A 22,445-nucleotide genomic window follows, 5' to 3' on the forward strand; every position below is an offset into this window, starting at 1 on the left:
CAGATTCGGAAAAACAGAGAGCCTGCAGAGCTGATATAGGACGATTTTACAAAACCCCAAATTATGTTCTATTATACTATTTTACTTTCATGAAGGAAACCAGGGAGGGGACGGCCCTCTGAAACCGCTGCAGATAAATGGGGGAATAATAAAGATGGACGCACACGATGTGATTTTAATGAGGTTTTATATCCGGCTGATTTTTTTTCTAATAGAGGAAAAAACCTCAAACGTGTAAAAAGCTTTTTTACTCCTGCTGCGCTCAAATTCACCAAATTAACTTTGGGTGACAATGTGGGGAAATAATCACTTAACAGACTCAGCATGAAAGTTGTCATCTACAATTTACACTTCAACCTGCACCACTGTCACACACACACACACACACACACACACACACACGGGCAGATGTGATAATGAGGGAATATGCTCCCATTCCCTGGGAAACAGATAAGGAAATCCCTGCTGCTTCTAACGGGATGAGGATTTACTTTAAGCTCTGCTGGGAACATCTCAGCTGTAAGCTCCCGCCTCCGAACTGAAGGAGTTAATTCAATGAAACAGCTCGAGATTTATACGTCTTTTAAAAAGAGAAAAGGGGAAATCATCACCTGGAGCCCGTCAATCAGCATCTCTTTATAAGCACCACTGAAGTTAAACTGTTATTGTAGCTGAAGTTAATCATTTTTTCAATTCTTCTGGGAAGTTTTTCTTTTCTCTTATTAGGACTTCTCTGCTTTTCTGCCTCTTTTACAGAATGAAATGAAAACACAGTGGGACATTTTTGCAAATGTGTGAAGCAGATGGGTTTCCAATGCATGTAATGATAATCAGTGCTTGGGATTGTGGGAAAATATCATGGAGACACAAAGTTTTGAAAAATCTGCACTAAAAAAATCTCTAAAACACAGATTGGGTGTGAATACAGTCCAGTCGTCAGGATGCAATATTCAACCTTTCTGCTAACAAAAGATACGTCCAAACACCACACTGAACATGGAATATTACGTTTACATTATGTGATTATTAGCTGACATTCACAACAGCACACGGAGGGGAAGGATTGTGGTGTAGTTACATCTAAAAGAGTCAGATGGTCGACTGCAGTTCGAGTCAGACACATCGAGACACGTCCATCCATTTTTGTGTCGTCCAAACCGAGGATTTTTTTTCATTACGTCAGACCGACATCGATCCAGATCATGGTGGTCAAACAGGCATTTCAAGCCAAGTGTTTTTTGTGCTTAAACCTAAAAAGAACATAAGCACAGCTTTGTGACAAGAGAGAAATAGAAATATTAAACCTAAACAAACGTAAATTCAGTTTTAACTCATCTGTGGTTTTGCAGAAACTTTGCTCACATTTATTCTGGTGAATGGGTTGTGCAAAGGAGTGGCCATGACGCAGAAGAAAATGTTTGTACAAAGAGTAAGAAAGAGACATTTTACTGAATTTATCATACGGTGAGAAATATGGAGGACGTTTGTATCTCCAGCAAATGAAACCTGCAGCAGACGAGAAGACGGGGAGGCTTATTGGGAACCTGCTCACGTACATTTGGATAAATAAAAACTCTTAGCTACGTTTCTTTTCTCCAATTTACAGTCTGACGGAAACATGAAACCTAATACACACGTGAATCTCCTCTGAGTTCACGCAGCAAGACGAAGTTGTTTTTTAGCATTACGTCCAAATTTGCTGATGTGAGCAAGAAAACTGGATTTTTCCAGCTCACGCTTTTGTCTTTCACGCACAAACACAAGCTCTAATTCAGCACAGCCTCAATGAGGTGGAATCAACTGGGGCGTATCAGAGGGACAAAGGACCAACAAGAGGAAATAATACAATTTCACTTTGACTTTCAATTAAGTCTCACAGCCGAAGCCGCTGAACTCAAAGGCGGACCAAATAAACACGGTCAGGACATTCAAAGGCACGCAGGACTAATGGAATTATGGGTAATAACAGATATCATTAAAGCTAGCCTACGGCGAAAGCCTTTACACTGACCTTTCAATTAACAGTTCACCATGGCAGCGAGTGTTTACCCCCCCCCCCGTCTTCTACATACTGAGTCAGAGTGACAGATAAGAACATGACGTATGTGCCCACTCGCCTCTTTCATTCCTCGCCTTTGAGCAGCTGAACGCCGGATCATGAAAGGTTTCCTGGGTAACACATGCGCGGCCTCGACTTGAAAGCCAGCCGAAACAGGAGAAGCAGTGTGCCCACGAAGCTCTCAGTCCACCTTAAAGCAAGAAAACTCCCTCAAACTTCAAAGCCTCTTCCGGGTGTCTTTAAGATTCTCGGCGAGTCGTCTCTGACTTCACTTTCAGGAGTCTCCAAGTTAAACTTTCATATGGAAATAGACTTTCATTCACACTGATCTGATTTATCATTCTGAATCGTGACTGCTGTTGTTTGGAGAAAAGTTGCGAAGGTAACAACTAAATGCTGAAGTTCTTTCTGCCCTCTCAGACAGGAAAAGGTGATAACAGACCCAACAGAGTCTTTAAAACCCCTTCACCTCTGTTGACTTCTCGCTTGGTTACCTTGCGAGGCAGCTGGATTTGCGAGATCATCTGATCTCTAAGATGAATCTGCGTCCTTTGAGGAAGTACTGGCAGCTAAAGACCAGCAAGTGAAGCGACTGATTGTTTCAGAGCTACCATGGCGGCTCCTCGAGAGGTTAGCGTAGCTGCTAAAGCATCTGAAGAGAAAGAAGAGCAAAGAACGACACTGGAGGCTTTTCTCTCTTCTCCCTGGCTTCAGTAGGAGTTTGATTTATTTACCAGCCTGTCTCCGCTGGACGGCAGAGCTCTCTGAACAGTTCGTAGCTGACTGGTGACAACAAACCATCTGGCATGTCAACTTACTGACTTGGTTTTGGAGTTGTGTTTCAGTTAGGTGAAAAAATGGAAATGCTAGGCTGCCTAGTCGAGCTTCTTTCGATCAGATTTTAAAAGAGTGGAGTTGCTGTTTGTAAAACTCGGATGAAAAAAAAGCATCTCTGCCCTCAAATAAATGTGTGACAGTTGTGTTGTTTTCAAGCAGCGTAAGATCAAAGTTTGTGGTGCAGACTGACAATATGTCAAAAATTGGATGAACTGTACTGTTGAGGAACTAAGTACAATATATTCATTTCATCTCCCTCAGCTGTCCTGTCTAGTAAAGACAGCGGTCTGTGATTTATACAACCCTTCCACTGAGCAGACAACATTTACTTTACAACGGCATGTTAAAAGCAAGAAAGCTGTCGATTGACCGGCTGAAACTGATGTTCAAAAGTCGTACTGAAGAGGAGAGTTTTTAGAACACTGGCTCTGTCCACTTTACTCTTTTATTATTCAGCTACAGATCAGATATCATCAGACCCGCGAAAGTTTGTACCAGAACTGCTCTAAAAATATCCACACAGGAGGGACACAGAGTCAGAATTGGGCCACTTTCAGCTGCAGTGTGAAAGGTCTTCTTTTTAGTCAGACTCTGGGCCTGTCTGTTAAAAGGAGCAGAAATTCTGGCTCGAGCTTTGGCTCGGACCCAGTGACCCACATGTGAATCTGCTTACAGTGTTATAAGCCCTCTGAATAGTACCAGAGGTAGGATGGGCTGCCAGAGTTTCACAAAATGAGCACTGTGTTCTTAAAATGCAAACGAGGAGGAGAGAAGTGTATCTCACCTGCTGTGGAGATTTAGTGGAGTAGTTCAAAGAGAGAGAAACTTTAACTTTCTTACAATCGAAGTTCAGCAACTAAAAACTAACCCAGCCCAGATGATCACTGGCATTCCTGTAAAACTCATGTAATGTAATGAGCTGACTGTCATGTCAGGAGGTGGAGGTCATGGTGGCTTTACAGCTGAGACCACTGCTAAGCCAGAGACCACCATCTGACCACTGATGGGATGTTTTTCAGTCATGATCAGATCAGCCAAAACATTATCTTTTTACGAACCATAACCAATTGATTGTTGTGCCTGACAGCTCAGACACACCAAACTGACATCAATCATAACAGCAAACAAGGCTCGAGTCACAGTTCCAGTCACACCTGTGGATGTTTTTCAGGACACCTGTGGATGTTTCAACCATTTTTGTGCTATGAAAAGTGTTTCTTCACGAGACCTGCGGACATTTCCATCCGTTGTTGTGGCAAACATCACCACTTTCCATCCGTGTTAGCAAAACAGGTATTTTAAGCCAATCCATGATGTTTTCAGGACCCTTACCAAGTGGTGATTGTCCCTGAAAACCTAAGCTGAGCTAAGTGCAGCATTGTGACAAGAGAGAATTAATACATGTAACCAAAGTTGCAACTTAAAGAAAAGTTCAATTTGAATTTATCTGTGTTTTTTTGCAGAAAACGTACCTGACGTTTATTCTTGTGATTACGTCATCTCATGTCATTTTTAATCAAGAATATGTCCGATAAGAAGTTGCAGATGGTCCTGGCGAAGAGGTTGAGGAAAAAAAATATGGAGAAATTGCGCTAAATTGGGCGACATCATCAACACTACAGCGACAGACTCTCGGTGCTTTCCCTTTCTTTTTCCAGCTTTCTCCTCCTGCACTGATTCCCTTTGCTGGACCGCTATCAAAGCGATTTCTTTCCCTGCCGGGTTTCACCGCCAATTCAAAATGCTCTATCGGCTGCCAACGAGGGCAAAACCAGTGCCAACACTGTGAGACACACTGCAAAAACTAGTGCCACAGACGCTTACTGACGGCCCTGACACTGACTGTCCAAAACTAGAGGAATGTAAAGATGCAACATAAAGGAACATAAAACTTTAACACATCCGTGTTTTCTGGAAATGTACTTGACAAGATTCAATTCTGCTGAGTGAACTAAAGTACTTGTGCGTACTGTAGATCTCTCTGCATGAGCTTTGTCATTAATGTCGAGCTTGTAAAAGCATGAAAGGACTCATCAGTTACGGGTCATATTTACATATTTTTAAACCGAGCCAAAGTTAAACTAACCTAACATTTAATTTAACACGAGGAGCATCTGAAGATATGCAAACTCTGCTCCTCTGAAGTATTCATCAGAGAAAGTGAGGCAGCAAAGTTTTCTCACCCCATTAAAGTCCACTTTGCTTCAGGTTTCAGTTTCACCTAAAAAACACTCTAATGAGCTCATTTAGAGCATCATTATATGAGTAGTGAAGCAAATGAGGAGGTGAGGAGGACGGTGACGGTCCATATGGCTGCTGGCTCCGGTTCTGTCTCCCAGCCTGCCTCAACATCTGTCTAACCTGCAGACAAACTGGAGGAAATGGGACGAATAAGGAGAAAAACCATCAGACCCGGAGCTGGTTCCCGGTGTGCATCGGTGCCAAGGTGCTGTGGGAGGCATTCAACGACCGAGGGAAACACTCACACACACACACACACACACACACACACACACACACACTCTAAAATTAAATGATGCAGAAGGGGAAGCGTCTCGGGTTCAGAATGGACTGGGTTCACTTTGGGTTTTTGTGTCTGCTCAGACCAATTCTGACCACAAAGAGCAGCTTTTCTTACACCAACATACAACTATTTGCACCTTTAACATGTTTTTTTCTTTGGTAAATCAAGTGAGTGCCAAACTTGAGTCTAACAGCCAGCGGGAAAGAAAAAAGGAAGGTAATGATCGATGACGCACCTTCGCCAGCAAAACTCCTCGCTCCAACAGTTTGGGCTGTTTTCATCCGTTATTGCTATAATAGCTTGCAGGTGGAGGAGAGAGGTTGAAGCATGTGTGAGCGTTTTGCAAATAAAATCACAAAAGAAAGCAAAGGGGAGAGACTCATTTCAGACTCAGCTCAACTATAGCTGCACATACAGGTTATCAGACCACCTTCCTTAAAGTGGAGGCTCGACCAGTAACACCAGTTAAACACCACAAGCTCAGACTTAAAGCCACGTCGTCCTCCCAACGCGGTGCATCTGGTTTATGCCTCCACACTGGTGGTAGCCGCGACCAGAGGCGTTGTGTTTTCATGTTGTCCGTCCTTCCATCTGTCTGTCACAATCTTGTAAGCGCCTCAAGGGAACGTCTCCTAATTTGTCACAAATGTCTACTCGAACTCGAGGATGAACTGAGTAATAAAGATGAAGAATCACTGACCTCACAAAACACATCTCTTCATCATTGCTCAACAATGTCTAGTTGGATAAAATGATGAACTGAAGATCAACTTCTTGCCATTATTCTATGCCATCGCTGAGGAACAGACTCTTGAATGATGCACGTAACAACTCAACTAATTCTAGTTTTCTCGATCCCTTGAACAAAACGTCAGCTACAATCTCTATAAAAGTGATAAATTCTGTTTTGTTAATTAAGGTAAACTCATTATTATTCAGCAAAATAAGGCAGTAAGTGTTGACCGTGATGGATTTTTCTGTTTGCTGCAGTTTCAGCTGACTTTTGATGACATGTATTGAAACCAGTTGCTGCATGAAAGCAGGGAATCAATCTTCAATCTCACGGTTTGAGCAACAACCGCAGAAAACACAGATATGCACCTCTCATCGCCGGGTTAAGGTCAGGTTGAGGTTGCACGTAATTCCTACACCGTGCTCCTTCATGTGAGATGATAAGCTCTGATTTCTGTGTTTTTCATCGTATTCAGAGGCTTCTCGCTTTGTTTGAAGCCTGCAGCGTCACAGCCGTAACACTTGTTACCCTCCGTTCATTTCAAATAACGCTGCTGCTGGATGGAGCATCATGGGGCGGCGTGGGGCGGCTCCGACCTCTCACGGTGGGAGTGGGTGATGAAATCCACAGAAACAAACTCGTGACTGCGACTCAGTCAGGACCTTTGTGAAACTTCTCAAGGTTACTCTGTGTGTCTGTCACAGGGGGTGAACATCATTAATCTCTGTTCGGTTGAAACACAAGGAGAAACTGTCCGCTGATGGAGCAAAATCCTTTCTTTTGACACGCGACGTGTTGAAACGAGAAGTCATTGATCATAATTCATAACACTGACACAACTGTTTTAAAGACAGTTGATCCATGTTGATGATGGGAAACACACAACACAGCGGCTCACATCAACCCATGACCTCACACGTCACAGAATGTATTGTATTTTGATGCACATCCCCATAAAACTGTATCTTTTAGGAGGTTATGTTGAACTGTGGAGCTGCTGGCAGAGGCAGAGAGAAAGAAAGTTTTGTTCCAATTTGTCTTTCAGTTCATTGTCATCATTGTTAACGAGCTCCAGATAATTGGAGGTTGAATTTTCTATGTCTCTCTTGTCTCCTTTGCTTATACTCTCCTTAGGTTTTGGCACAAAAACCACTTGGTTAGCATAAAGAAAACGTTTTAAACATCAGGAAAAAATGCCTGTTTTATTCGCCACGATCTCAAGATTGTCTCTCAAGACAATTCAACTTTCTGTGAAAAATAGCCCGATTTTGTCACCACTGAAACGGATAGAAATGTTCTCAGGTGTCCTTTAAAACATCCAGTCGTGTGACTCCAATTGCGGCTGCCTGGAAGCCTCGTTGGCTGTGATAATACCGCCACCAGCTCCCGATGTGATAACAAGCTTATTAGAATACATTGACAATATGATATGCCAAATCTGCTACACAAGTCAACCCTGGATTCATCTGTGGTTTGCAGAAACATGAACTCCTAACATTACATCCAGGAGACTTGGCTGCAGGGAATGCATTTTCCCTGAATCGTATCGAAGCCAGTGTGCGTAGATTCATACGGATCGTCTTATAACAGAGAATAAATCCATAGTTTTCTTGTTTCTGTTTGTGTGTTTTTGTGCTTTCTACAGTTTTTTATTTGTGTGGCATTTGTGATAAAAGGTCAGAGGACAAAACTCCTGAATGAGCGCTGTCCTCTGAGTGGAGGCGTCGCTCACCTGCGCCTCACCTCGCCGTGTTCGACCAGCCGCCACTAATGGGCGGCGAGTGTTTTATTTGTCGAGGAAAGGTGAGCTGCTGACTACCAATGAGTCGCTTTGCTCCGGTAGCTTTTCCTCGAGGGAGGAAAAGCGAAGGAAACCCTCACCATGAATTATTCATCCTCTGCATGCAGAGCAGGAGGAGAAAAATGCTTCTCTCCAGGAAAAAAGATTGGAAATAAATAAATAACGGATGATGAGAAAATTTGCGAAAATCACAATAATGGAGGACCAAAGCAAGGAGGAAAAAGACTTCCTCCTCGAGCCGACAGAAGTAAACGGCAAAAAAGAAAATCACCGACTTAACAGCGACAAGCGAGGTGAGACGGAATTTATGTCTTATACGAGCAGGAAGAGAGAAAAAGAAATAGTTTAAGGGATGAAGAAGTACAGAAGGAAAGATGGGGAGAGGATGAGAAAGTGAGAGAAAGAAGAGAAAGAAAAGCAGATTATCTCCTGCAGGCTTTCACACTTCTGAGGAAGAGGAAGAAAGACGAGAGAGAGTTTTTTTTCCACGGCGACTGATCCGACAGAACGTCAGCGGAAAATACAACACCATCACATCCTCCGTTTAATCTGCTGCACACACACACACACACACACACACACAGTATTTGACTGAAACGTGTGTGAATGAGAGGACTATCTGCTGCAGAGTTTCCAAAGAAGAAGAAGAAAATGCTTCCTGCGACACTTAGGCTTTATTAGAACATCAAACGTTCAGTCGGAGTCACAGCAGGTAAATAAAGTCCGTCAGCTTTCCTCGGTACTGCTCCTGTTTACCGAGACGAGATTGAAGCTCCTGAGTTTCCCGTCAACGTCTGCTGTGTTTTTTTTAATCGCAAAGTATCACATTGTTGTTATAAAAATGTTGTTTGAGTCTGTATGCATCCGTCAGCTGTAATTATTGAGCTGTAGAAACACAGCCTTCACACGCTCTAAATCTTTGTCACATATCCAGTGAGAATAAAACATATAAGAGCCTGCAGCAGACATGAAAGTGTTACACTATGAATTACAACAAAAATTAAGAACAGCTTTTACAAACCTTAAGATCGACAGGTGCGTAAGAGAAGACTGAGGGCCGACAAAATCAGAAAAAGACACTTCAGTGTGCACTTTACTTGCAATGACAATTAAGTTTAATGACAACAACGTTTCAGAACTTAGACCTTCAACAGCTTATCTTGATAATACCTTGAGATAACCTGACAAAGGTCTTAGTACCGAAACATTGTTGTCATTAAACTTAATAGCCAGAAGTGGGCAGATTGCAGGAGTCTTTTTCCTGAGGTATTGACAACAACCCTCTCTGGAGGTTACTTGTTGAACAACGTTTGAGCCGTAGAGACTAGAAAAGCAGAAATAAGCTGTCAAAATGTAATAATTCTCCATAATTCATTAGCAACTCACTCACAAGGGTCTAATGTTTGCAGTTCACGTTTCTGCAAAACCACAGATACATCCAAGGTCGACATTTAGCAAATGTGGCGTATCAGGTTCACATTAAATGCTTATTGGCTCACTTTCACATCAGGAGGTGGCAGGAATGTAAGTGGTGTTACAACAGCCAAAACAGATACACCAGTGGCTATTAAAGGACACCTGGGGGATATTTCCAGCTTTCTATTTTTATGGTAAATCAGACCATCTACATCCATGATTGTGGTGACCAAAGCAGGTATTTAAAGCCAAACCGTGATGTTTTTTCTTAAATCCTAACCAAGTGGTTTTTGAGCCTCAACCAAAAAAGAGCATAAGCAACTAGAGGAAAAATAGAAAATTAAACTTTAACAAACCTAAAGTTTCAACATTCAGTTTTAACTCATCTGTGATTCAGCACAAACGTACTTACAGTAACTCAGAGTAGTTCAGATCCAAACAACGGTTCCGCGTATTTGTGAACTTGCCAGCTGCCTAGAAGCCAAAATACAAGAAAAATGCCTGTAGAAAAGTTACAAATGCATCATTTTTCCAGACGTCCCTCTCCTCTGCAACACTTTTGAGTCGTTACATGTATTGAGATGCAATTAATTTTCTCTCCAGTGTTTTCTGGGTCCGGCCGGGGTTCTCCTGCTTACTGGACATGCACAGAAAATTCATCCAGAGGAGGTGGTTGAGGAGGTATCCGGGTAAGATCCACTTCATCTGGCTCCTTTCAGTACAAGTTTGCTTCACTCAAAATATTTGTGATCTTACTCTCACTTGTTTCCGCGCTGCTGAAGTCTGCTAAAAATATTAATAACTCACACTTTTCACTTTTCGTTGAGAGACATAAATGAGATACAGTGTGAAGCTGCACTTCAGCACTTTACAACATGGTGTCTCAACACGTTTTTTAAATCAAGTTATGCTGCTATTAATGAAACATGTTCAGACTCCAGAGGCTAAAATCTGAATGTTAAAAACTGCTACACGATTCTTTTTTGTTCCTAATAAAACTGAAATATAAAAAGTCTCAAATAGTAAAGTCTTAATTCATTTCTCTTAGATTAAAAATACAGACAACATCAGCCTGTTTTTTAAGAAAGTTTAGCGCAGACAGAGCTCAAAATCTTGTTTTGTCCCTTAGATTCGCCCATGAATGATGCCTCTTGTTGACGGTTGTATAACCGATGACGTAATCAATGTAATTCCTTCATTGTTCTGTGGTTCTCATGATTCCAGGTCTTAAACTTTTGAACTCCTCAGAAAGCTCCTCCGGCCAGAAGTCGCTCTGATTGTCATGAATTGTTCAGCCCCAAGACGACAACAAAAAAACTAAAGCCAAGCCAAGACGCCACTGCAGCTTTTCAAACCAACACTTGCTTGTAGGTTTTCTAATATGAACATATAATCAACAGCTGCAGAGCAGAATGTGAGATTCAGAGGCAGCAGAGCAACGAAACGGTCTGATATGAGTTCAAATATGAGTTGGCCCAGAGCTCACATTGAGAGTGCAGGAAGATCCTGGTCCAGGGAAGATCTCAGCTGAACAGCAGTTAGACAGTGACTCATTTATGTCGATATACATTTGTGTCATTTTGCAGCAGGTGTGAGGACTTTTCCTCCATATGATTTAAACCAGGTGAGAGTTGAATGTCTGGTCCAGCAGAGTGACTGCAGATCTGTCGGCATCGCAGGAACAATAACCCAAATAACGACGATTCTCTCTCTCTCTCTCTCTCTTTCTGTCACCCTGTTTCTTTCCAACAGTTTCTTCACTTTCTCCTGGTTCAGAACAGAAACCTGTGTGTTGAGTCTGCACAGTGTGAGACTTTCATAGACAGAAAAAGACATCAGTGGGAGTTTTCCCAGCTGACAGCGGGTCCCTGAACGTATCCGGAAGCCATTTTATTCCTCCAGTGTGGTTCCTGCTGTTCTCTTCAGGATGTTTTTTCTACAAAGTGAAAAGGTGAAAAGAAAAATTTCCCTCAGATGAAGAGAACTGACTTCTTGAATGCGAACTGTGTGTTACACTCCAACCCCACTTCTGGATCCATCTAGCCATCATATTATATGAGCTCCCATTAGAGGAAAGAGTTGTGACGTGAGTTAGAGAAGTCCAGGAAAGAGTATTTTTACATTTCACAGGATTACCCAGAAGGCATCGTTTCCTCACCTCCCCCCTCAAGGCTGGAACACAGTTTGTCCAAGCTGCATGTGAGCAAACCTGCACGGGTGGTTTCATACTTTTTAATCTCAGTATCTTTTCAATTATCTTATCAATTATGAGTTAAAATACTTTTGTTTAGTGAGTCATTTCCAGTCTGTTTTTGTAAGTACCATTTTTAACACATTTGATCTTTTAAAGATAGAGAGCAAGCCACATTCTAACATAAGGTCATAGTTTCTGACTCTTGGTGCTTTAAAGATCCAGTTATAATAGGAAAATTGCACTCAATAATAAATAAATCATAAATAATAATTATTAAAATTAAATCAATAAAAATTCATACAAATGACGATTAAACAATGAAAATGGTGCTCCGTGTGAGGCACCACACTGGAATCAATCATAACATTGGTGCCCCGTATGAGGCAAGGTCCAACATAATGGTGCCATCAGGTGATCTAATGTAAATTGGATCATATAATTTTTCTTAATTAATAATTATGCCTGATAATCATTAATTGTTATTGATACCTAAAACTCCCTTTTAATATTGCATTAATACTACTTAATTATGCCTTGTATACTGCAGTGCACAACAACACAAAGAGGTTCATTTTCACAGCAAATTAATATCGGTCCCAGATATTGGTTTCCCCTTGATTTCTAAGAATCGGTTTTATCCCTGAAAAGCCAAACCGGTCGACCCTGAGTTTGATATAACAATATATGGGATTCTTTTAATCCCTAATATCAATATCAACCCCAAAAATTGCAAATCTTGAGTAACCATTATCACACCTGTGGCTCCACTTGGCCCTTTCTGAAAGGTAAACACAGGGCTGGGGACCCCGCGGGGACTGAGCACGAGTCACACAAGCTCCAAAATTAAAAAGGCTCATCTATGCAGACTAAAAGAGGTCAAGATGTAAAGTGTTTCACAGTGACGGAGCTGTGTGATCATCTTTCTCTGTCACCTGCCTGTGTTCATTATGACAAACCCAACATAAAGCAGCTGAAAGTGTCGCTATCAGTGTTTGAGGTGGCGGCGGTGACTCAGCCCGAGCCCGCAGGAGGTCGATGCCTCCTGGAGTTCAGACCTCGGAGGAAAAACCCTGCAGCTGACGGCAGAGAGAATTCAAAGACTTCAAAGGCAAACGGACAGAAAGGATATTTAATCTATGGTTGATAGGATTATCCAGCCGAGGAAATGATTATTTAAAGACATTTTGATATTTTCTACATAATGCAGCTGAAGTGGGATGGGGGGATTGGGGGGAGTCAGGTCTTTCTGCAGTGATATTATGTAAATGCTCCTTTAATCAGAGCCAGCTTCTCTCTGCCAAAGAGGTCACCGACTCTGCTCTCTGGGAAACTCTGCTGTCATCTGCCAGCTGGCTCGGCACAGAGCGGCTCAGCACGGCTCAGCCTGGTGGAAAGAGCCACCTACAAGTCAACCCACCTGGGCTCATTACAGAAACAAACCACGAGGAATACTGCAGCTTGGAGAAACGAGCCGCCGCGGAGCTTTGGACCAGGTGTTAACGATTGATTATGAACCAGGTCGAAGCTCTGAAGCAGCTGATTGTCATCTGGAGGATGAAAAAGAGGTGAGCGGGAACAAAATGATGCTCCACTGGAGAGAATCAAGATGTGGGAGGATTTAATGTTGTCTGTATTTAGAAACTTTAATAACATGACAAAAAACACCTAATAAATCAAATAATAATCATGACGAATTATTAATTAGTTTCTTGGTTTTAATGCAGGTTTGTTTTGTGGATACGCTTCATTTTCTGTCCAGTAAACATGCTCAAATGTTTAGAAGACGCAACATTTCTGCATCAAACGTGCAATATGTGAAAATGGCCACCTGTTAAAATCATACAACCTGAGTAACTGCTGCCATTAGCTCAGTTAGCCATGTAGCTTAGCCTCTGATTAACGCCCTCCCACTTTTCTTTCATTGCATTTTCAGTCCTCTTACAGTCGAGTGGACAATCGTTTGTCGAGATTAAACGACCTCCAAGCATCCCACTGGACCTTGCGGTGACATCAGAGATAGCAAAGAGGCTCGGTCCAGGTGTCAGCTGTCTCAGAGCTCCGCCCCCTGCAGGTTAACACGCACCTTAACCTGCTGACGAGCTCGACTCAGAGGGGCAATCACAACATTTTTATCCATCTGTCCCCAATCCGCTTGGCTCGCAGCAAAGAGATCTGCAGCTGTTGTCATGGAGGCAGCGATCCTGAATGATGTTGCAGTCATCAGCCGCACGTCTCTTTGGGCCTCAGATGAGGAACATCAGCAACATCTGTTCACTTCTCAGCAGCTGGATCATCAAACTTACACAGGTGACATCATCAGAGGATGCTGGGAGATACAGCAGAGGTGTAGTCTCTCCTCCACCTCTTGTCTTACTAATTTCTCTTCTACGTCCTTCTTCATCCACTACATCACATTTCTTGACTCATTCTATTATTTAATCTCATTCTTCCGTCTTCTACCTCCTTCCTTTCCTTTTCTCATTCCTCTTGGTTTTTCACTGGACAGGAAGGGTATGAGTAAAAGTAACCAGTAACTAAAGCTGTCAGATAAATGTAGTGGAGTAAAAACGACATGTTTTCTTTTGAGATGTGGTGGGGTAGAAGTCTAAATTTGCGTGAAAAGGAAAGCACGAGTACTTAAATGTATACTCAAGTGCGGATTTCATCCTTTCAGGCCATATTGTGTTTTAATTGTTATCCCCATAGCAACCGTGTTACCAGTCTGTCGTCCAGTGTGATAGAGAGCGAGGGCTGAAGTGAACAGAGGGTTTTCAGATCTCTGTTTGATGTATGTTTTTTTCTTCATGTTGATTCATGTCTCCTTCACTTTGTGCAATCTGCAGCAAGAGAAACCAGTTTGGTGGAATCGCTGGAGCAACCGGAGCCTCCTCTGTAGCTACGGCTGCTACATGCACATCTGCTTTAACCCCTCAAAGGGTCATTATCAAAGTATTATCAAAGACGTCTATATAGTCTGTTGCAGAGATGTCTACTGAAGTTGGCATGCCAACTACCTAGGCCCATCCCGTGGTGCCACAGAATATCACTTTGTCCTTCAAGAGGGAAAAGTTTGATAGCCTCCGTAGTTTCAGCTGGCAGATCTCGTAGCTTTTAGTGTCATAAATTAAAAAAATAAAATCACAAAATGTCAAGAAAGGACATACAACCGCACACCCTCTGAATTCAAGTTTCCCTCTTCAACTCATCGTGAAACACACTTCATTCAAACTCGACTAAAACTAAACAAAACTCTCCAACACAGTCTTGGTTTGGCATTTGCTGTGGTGGAAAATAAAAATTCAGTTCAAGACTAGGATGTGAAAAATATTCTGGCTCCACATAACTCCTCCTCGTCCCGGTCAGAGCCACAGTGAATCACCTCCGCTAGTTAGCCACAGCCAAGGAGAGCTATCAATGGGCTGAACCCTATTTTCGGAGCTACCTTTGAATTCTGTTGACATCTTACTTACACATTAGACATTGAAGGCGCAACTGTCCGATGCGTCCAGAAAGATGAGCAGGAACTTCAAAACAATCAGACCTCCTTCGACAGACACTCAACAGAGCTGTGTAGTCCGCCACTGATCAAAATCCATGCAAACAGAACCAAAGATGTTCTTTTTAATCATACACTCTTCTTCTTCACAGTCTGGCACCTACGTTTCCCATGATGCACCTTGACTGCTGACAGTCTGGTTGGAGAAATGGATGTGTTATGCTAGTATAGGCGAGGCAAGGAGCTTCAACAGAGGTCTAGTCAGATCACTTCTTTCTAACTCAACACCTCCACATTATTTTCTTCAGCCACAGCTCACACAACTCGATCTGGAGACACTAAAGTTAAAGGTGTACGCCCCAACACCTGTCAGCACACTTTGATGTGTAAAAATGATGTTCTTCAAACAGCTGCGATGAGAAAACAGTTATGAGGCTAATTATTACAGATTCACAAAGAGGCTGTTTCACACCGGGAGCTTAAACACAGATTCTTAAAAAGTCGTCCTAATGAGTCGGTTTATGCCGGGTTGAGATAAAGTCTGAGTTAATTTAATCACAACAACTGCATATTCAGTGATGACGTGCTTCTCCAAAATCTGCTCATTAGAAGCTAATCAGCTATCCGCTCTAATCAATACTTCCTGTGATCATGGTGACTGTGCAGTCTGTGGTTCCTGCAGCAGCTGAGAGCAGCTTCATACCATCAGACCTCTCTCCTGTTGATATAAATACATATTCGGGCTGCTAATGAAGCCATTCCCTTGTGCAGCAGTGTGTGTGTGTGTGTGTGTGTGTGTGTGTGTGTGTGTGTGTGTGTGTGTGTGTGTGTGTGTGTGCGCAGAGACAGCAGCGGCAGCAGAGATGAAAGCCCATTGATCCCACAGAGGAGCCACAGATGCTCCGTGCACAGCGTCTCGTTATTAATCTGAAGCCTTTAAACGCCTCGATCGCAGCCATTCTTCATGATTATTGCTGCTGTTGCCATTTACACACAGATTACAGCAGTGTTTCGCAGGCACAGGTAAATATGCAGGTATTACAGCAGCTCACGGTGATGGAGGGAGCGAGCGGGCGGGCGAGGTGGGCGGGAGAGGAAACATCTAATTTTATTACCCATGTTGTTGTGTTTGTGTTTTTTAATACTGTAAGCTGAAGTCGTGCTGGAGAAGCTGGTGTGGAAGAGTGTGGAAGAGGAAACGTGAGCTGCAGCACGAGGCTCATTAGAGCTCAGATATACAGTATATAATCAATACACCGATACATCCTGATACACTCTGTGTTACTGAAACAAAACTCCTGACATCTCAACTGTGTTTGACACAAGAGCCCGAACCGATACTGGATGTTTCACCTGCAGAACCAACGCAAACTCCCACAGACAAGGAAGCTAAGACCCAGAGGATTAAAGGGATAGTTCAGGTCTTTTGATGTGTGGTTGTATGAGGTACTTATCACCAGTCGGTGTTTCATCTGCAGTAGATGATCGTCAGCTTTCACCCTGTGGGGAGAAGCAGCACGTAGCATGGACAGGAGGCAGAGCATTTTACTACTATGGTATTTTAGCCACTGAAAAGAAGCCTCAAACAGCCTTTTACTTTGGCACTACATTCCCTCAAATGCACAACGTCGGTATTCATACACAGAAGCGGAATGTAGAGCCAAAAGAAAAGGCTGTTAGACAGCAACGTTCAAGACATTTTAGGTGGCTAAAATACGTCTTGCTGCTGTTAAAGCTTCAGCAGTACTGATTCTAACTCAGTACTGTTTCTGAAGGGTCATCTACTGCAGGTAACACGCTGATACCTCATACAACCCCCAGTGGCTAAACGTCTATTGTAGCGCACTGTAGCGATGTTGGAGGGACGGTCAATAGAAACTCTCACAAATATCGTAAAATACATCGCCCAGTCCTAATCATAAAGATTACACCTTTTGCAGTCCATCACTTTTGATGAAAGCACTAGGTTCAAATCCCGCCGGAGTGTCTGGCTTCACAACGCCTTCTTGGCTTTTTGGTTGCTGTGAACGTCTACGTCAGAGGCCACAGTAAGAAATTCTCATACTCTCATACTTGTAGCCAAAGCCATAACTGATGAAAAAGATAAGATATCCACAAAACCCATATAACAGCACGCTCCTCTCGGCTGAAATGTGTTTTGTTGATCGTTTTTTTCTTATGATAGTCACTTAATGCCTCGTCATACAAGTGAGAGAAGAAAAACAGCTTCTAACCCTGAACTGTACTGACACATAAACACACACACACACACACACACACACACACACACATACACACATGGTGCCGATCTCCAACATGTAACGCTCGTGATGTTCAACACGTCTTGTAGAATCTAATTAATGTCCGAGCTCGTCTCGCTGCGATAACATTTCAATCAGGGAGAGCCGGGTCTGATTACCACACATCGACCTGCCGAGGAGAAAACATCGCCGACTTCTGCTGTAATTACATCAAGAGTCAATTACGCGACCTCTCCCCCCTCATCAACGCACAGCGAGCAGGATGTACAGCGAGCTTTACAACCGGCAGCGCAGAAACCACAGAGGCTGTTCATCCTGCAGCACTCTGCAGTTATTATCACAGGAGGAGATACTTGCAGGGTTTTATTTGATCTCCAGAGTAAAACAAACTCTCAACATCTCATCACAAAGTTTTGGAAGCAAACATCCAGCTCTCGAGGTCTCCTACCTGATTCTCTCGAGATCTGGACGAAGGCCTCGACGCCGCTCTCTCCGTAGTTGCCCTCGGAGGCAAGTGTGGAGACGTAGTTCCAGCCCATCGCGGTGACGATGTCCAGCATGGCCTGAGCCTGGTAGGAGTCCGGAGGAACCACGCGGGAGAAGAAGTCGTAGCGCGTGTTGTCGCTGAGCTCTGGAGCCGTCGAGGCGTAGCTGATCTGAGGAATCTGTGGAGACACGGAGGGGTTAATGTTAGACAGCTATACCGTACGTACCGGAAGACATTTTGAACGATCCAACAGCGATTGGACCGCAAGTTCAAACCCGATTTCTCAGGACAGGGACACCTTGACAGTTTCCAGCGAGTTGATGAGGCAGTTAAGCTTGTCTTAGTTCAGTAAAAGAGAAACTTTATATCCAAGTATAAAGTAGTGTACTCACTGTTTTAACATCTCCTAGCTAAACCTACAGAGGGCTATCAGGCAAGAAACGTCTTCCAAATAACGTTAACTGTGATGTTTTCTTCCCACTTTTCATTGTTCTAGTACATATCTTACAAATTGCTCCTTTAGACGTAAATGCATTCATATAATAAAAGAGTGAACAAACGTATTTTCCATGTCGTACTTTTCCTTTAATCACGTGACTAGATGATCACAGTGATGTGGAACAAGTTCAATACCGTGTCACTGAACATTTGGCAGGTTCATTTTATAAAACAGGATTGGAAAACAACATTTATTGTGCATTTTAAACGTCTAAAGTTTTTCTAACTGAAGGCAGGAAGCCGGAAACCATCCGGAGCAGCTGGTTTGTTGAAGTGCATCCAGTGAGATGTTTAAAGTTGTTCATGTCACTCCTCGGACATCCTGCAGTATATTGGTTGAGATTTAAACAGATCGAGCTTGAACCTTAAATCCTGACCTTCCTCGGCTTCCCGTTGTTCAGCTTCCTGTCAGAGCTGAGTTAGCGAGCTCTGCTGTGTGAATTAGAGAGGCGGGCCGGGTCATAGATCCAGCAGCGGACACACCGACAGGCCCGTCGGGGCTGGATAATGGTCCTTTAGAGAAGGATTGAAGGGCTGATTGATTTCACTTCAGTCAGAGGCCGGCGTGTTTGGACCGAGCGCCGCCGGACGCCTCATCAGGATTCACAGCGGACGAGGGAAGAAGACAGACAGCCGAGGGCCTGACAGCAATACAAATGTCACTCAGCCCGACTCGCCCGGCGACAGGCAGCAAATTAAAGGCCTGTACTGTAAATACAAATCTGTCTGAGGGCTGACGCTATCAGAGGGCTGCAGGTAGAACCATCAGACTGCGGCTGAAGTTTATTTCTTCCTGGACTGAACACAAAGAAACAGCACAGAGGTTCTGATGCTCCGCTGAGTTTTCTACATTTTAGAGACTTGAATGGATGTTTACTGTTAATCTGATGGCTGCTTATAACTGAGCACTTCAGAGATTCATGTTTTCTTCTCGACGCGAGTCCAAATTAACTGACAGAACATGACGTTTGTAGACGCCCTACAGACCAACACGTACATCTGACTCTTCATCTACAGGATGAAACACAAACATGTTTTCTGAACTTACAAAATGGTGACGGATTGGTTTAGGCACAAAAACAATATTTGTCCTTGTGATTTAAATAATGACCACGAAGTTTTGGAATGATTATATTTGAAAGAGCAGTTGATAAGAAACACGGTGTAAACAGCTCAATCTCCTCGCTCTGAGTCTCGTTTTTGTTGCGAGGAGAAAAATATATATCTATATAAATATATATATTTAAACACAAGATGATTAACAAATATAAAACAGAAGTATGAACACCAGAGTGTATTTAAAAATGTGAATACTCTTAGTTGCTGTTATTTTCTTTTATTGCTCCGTATAATTCAAAGGCAGCTGACAAAATATAATTAATGTTAAAAGGGTCGGTGTAATAAGCTTCAGCCTGCGCCTGTTCGGTCCTGTTGTGTTTGTTTGTTTGTTTGTTTGATTTGTTTTTCTGAAGCTAGAAAGCATTAAGTTAAATTAATTGTCTACCCTACAGTGTATTTGTGTTTCTATCAGTTGGAAAATGAAACTAAAACTAAACTAAACTTTTCCACTGATTGTTTCGAACAGAAACTAAAGTCTGACATGAGAGTATTGTAATAATGACTGAAATCATTTCTGTAATCAAAGAAACAGCATGAAAGCATTCAGACGTTGGTTCTGTGTGACGGCTCGGAAGCGTTAAGTAACTGCAGCTGCTGGGGAACCGATCGGACCTTCCATTAGCATTAATGATGCATTGTGGGCCGAAAAAACAGCAGCATCGGTTTTTGATGCTCAGTCAGCTGCAGCTCCATTAAAACACATCAGCTGCTCTTATTATCTGCCTGCCTGTCTCAGAAGGATCCGCACCGCTGTTTCTCAGGGATTTATCCAATTTAATGTAAACGATACATCACCGCTGACCTCTTCCTGAACAACATCACAGCGTGTTTTTTTCCATCCTGTGATTGGAACGTGTGGAGTGAACATGCATGTTATCGTATGATTAATGCAGTCTGACCTCGGCTGATTGGAAACGCTCCAAATCAAGGTGACCAATGAGATGTCTGCTCCGCAGTGCGTCACATCGAATAATCACGGAGGGGAAAAAAACAACATAATGATTCGAGCTTTGTGGGTAAGAAAATTGACATCATATTACAGCAGTAATGGTTGTGAAATGAGCGGTTTGCTATAGATGCACTGAGTTACAAATGTGTTATTAAATAAATTGCAGAGAGACTCTCAGGCAGAAATCAAACGTGTGCCCTGCTGGTGGCTTCTGAAGGAATCCCTGCCACGACTGGAGGACTGCAATTTTAATTAGCAGCCTAATTGGACACCCTGCCGATCGACTCGCAGCACATTCACATCTCCATCCTCACAATGGTGCAATCAGCAGCTCGAAAAACCTCGCTGTGGGTCTTCAGTGTGCTGCTTTCGCTTTCACAACGCCAACGTTTACTGTAAAATTTTAAAAAAGGACGGGAGTTCAAAACACCATCATTTTAAAGATTTGGTTAAAAACTCAATAACTTTCATTTAATTACGTTTTCAGAAGCGAATTTTAGAGGGAGGTTGTTAAAATCAGCAGAACGCAGGTGATCGAGTGCCTGCAAGCACGCAGAAAACACAAATTCATCAACCTTTTCTATGAAAAAATAACTAAAACACAGTCGAACAACTGTGTTACAGCTAATCCGAGAACAAGTCACGACCAAGACCAGAGTGTATTGAGACCAAGTCTCGTCTCAACTGATCCAAATGACAAATAAACAGCTCTTTATTCACCTCTTGGCCATATTTGTATGTATGTATGAGTGAACCAAGAGAAATGTCTTGATAAAATGATGAAAAGCATTTAGAGGTGAATTATATAAAAACACTTTTTTTTTCGATCAACCCAACAGAAGTGTCATGTTTTCTGGGTGACTCTTCATTGAAGTCCAGAGTCGTTTTTGTCCGAGACAAGATCGAGTAAAACGTGCGGTCGATACCGAGATGAGAGCGAGACCTTGTAAAAGTGGTCTTGAGAACCAGACTCACCTTGAGTACCAACACTTGACAACACAGAACAACAAAATATGAAGAAGTGCAACAGAAGCAGACTTTTAGAGGATTTAGATTTTAAATGAAATCTTTAACCAAGTTGATTTACGTTGAATTGTTTGATACTAATTTCTCCACTCTGCATGTAAAGCTGGAGGTGTGTCTGCAGTGTGGAGGAGACTGAAGAGGCTGAAGGTCTCGGTAAGATAAAAACAGCTGAAGTGATCCGGACCTGGACCCACCGTGAAGCAACAGCGGCTGCTGATGGACTTGTCACCTCCCGGCGGGCGAGCAGCGCGCTGATAGATGGTGTCCTGACAGCGTTCATTACCCCCCCTGACACCAGACCTTTACTTTGAGAGCCGGCGAGCTGCATCAGACCCGGCCTCACAGCGAGGAGAGGTTCCTGTGAGTGGACATGTTCACACCTCTTCACCTCAGAGCAGGTTTGCCGTTTTTCTGCCGTCTCAGGGTGTTTCCCTGTGACAGTGATTGATGCTCATCATCCTTGCGACAGCCTCAAGCTTTCTGCCCGACTGCACGATGAAAGAGGAAATCCATCTGAGGTGACAGCGCACGTCCATCATGGTTCACTCCGCGCTCTGATTGTTTTATTTAAAGTTAAGCTCTATTTACTGTCATCCGTCTCTTTCCCGGACAAATAAACAGCTTCGCCCTCAAGGTAAAATCCTACATGACTCCTGCTGTCACTGCTCTGTTTCTCTTAATGTTTCTCTCTCACTGGGATCAAATTGAATTCAGGGAGAAGTCAGAGTGACTCACTACAGCGCAGAATAGCCTCTGATGCAAAGGACAAAACTCAGAACTCAGTTTCCTTCTTTAAGTAAACATCTAACTGCCTCAAAGAAGGAAGACGTGCTGTTTTTAAGCTCTCTGGCCCTAATTTCCCAATAATTCTCTAAGAGGAGTTTATTCTGCACGCCGTCACCTCCGAGTACGATTATTTCATAAAATGCCCCATATAAAACTGACCCAGGGTCAGCCGACAGGACGTGGTTTGTATTTATCAGAGTCAGAAATCAGTCCTGACCTGCAGTGACTCATATTTAGTTCTGCCTTTAAAGATCAGGAC

The 22,445-nt window shown here is 42.9% G+C and overlaps 1 protein-coding gene across 1 annotated transcript in view; it reads right to left on the bottom strand.

The window, feature by feature from the left end:
* Positions 1 to 22,445, bottom strand: part of grm8b (glutamate receptor, metabotropic 8b) — a 102,461-nt gene that overhangs the window by 47,593 nt on the left and 32,423 nt on the right. The window contains exon 3 of the mRNA XM_030427089.1: positions 17,770 to 17,986. Within this exon, the coding sequence (XP_030282949.1) occupies positions 17,770 to 17,986 (217 nt within the window). The remainder of the gene's footprint in view (positions 1 to 17,769; positions 17,987 to 22,445) is intronic.

This window comes from Sparus aurata, chromosome 8 (assembly GCF_900880675.1).
Source record: "Sparus aurata chromosome 8, fSpaAur1.1, whole genome shotgun sequence".
NCBI classification, from domain to species: domain Eukaryota; kingdom Metazoa; phylum Chordata; class Actinopteri; order Spariformes; family Sparidae; genus Sparus; species Sparus aurata.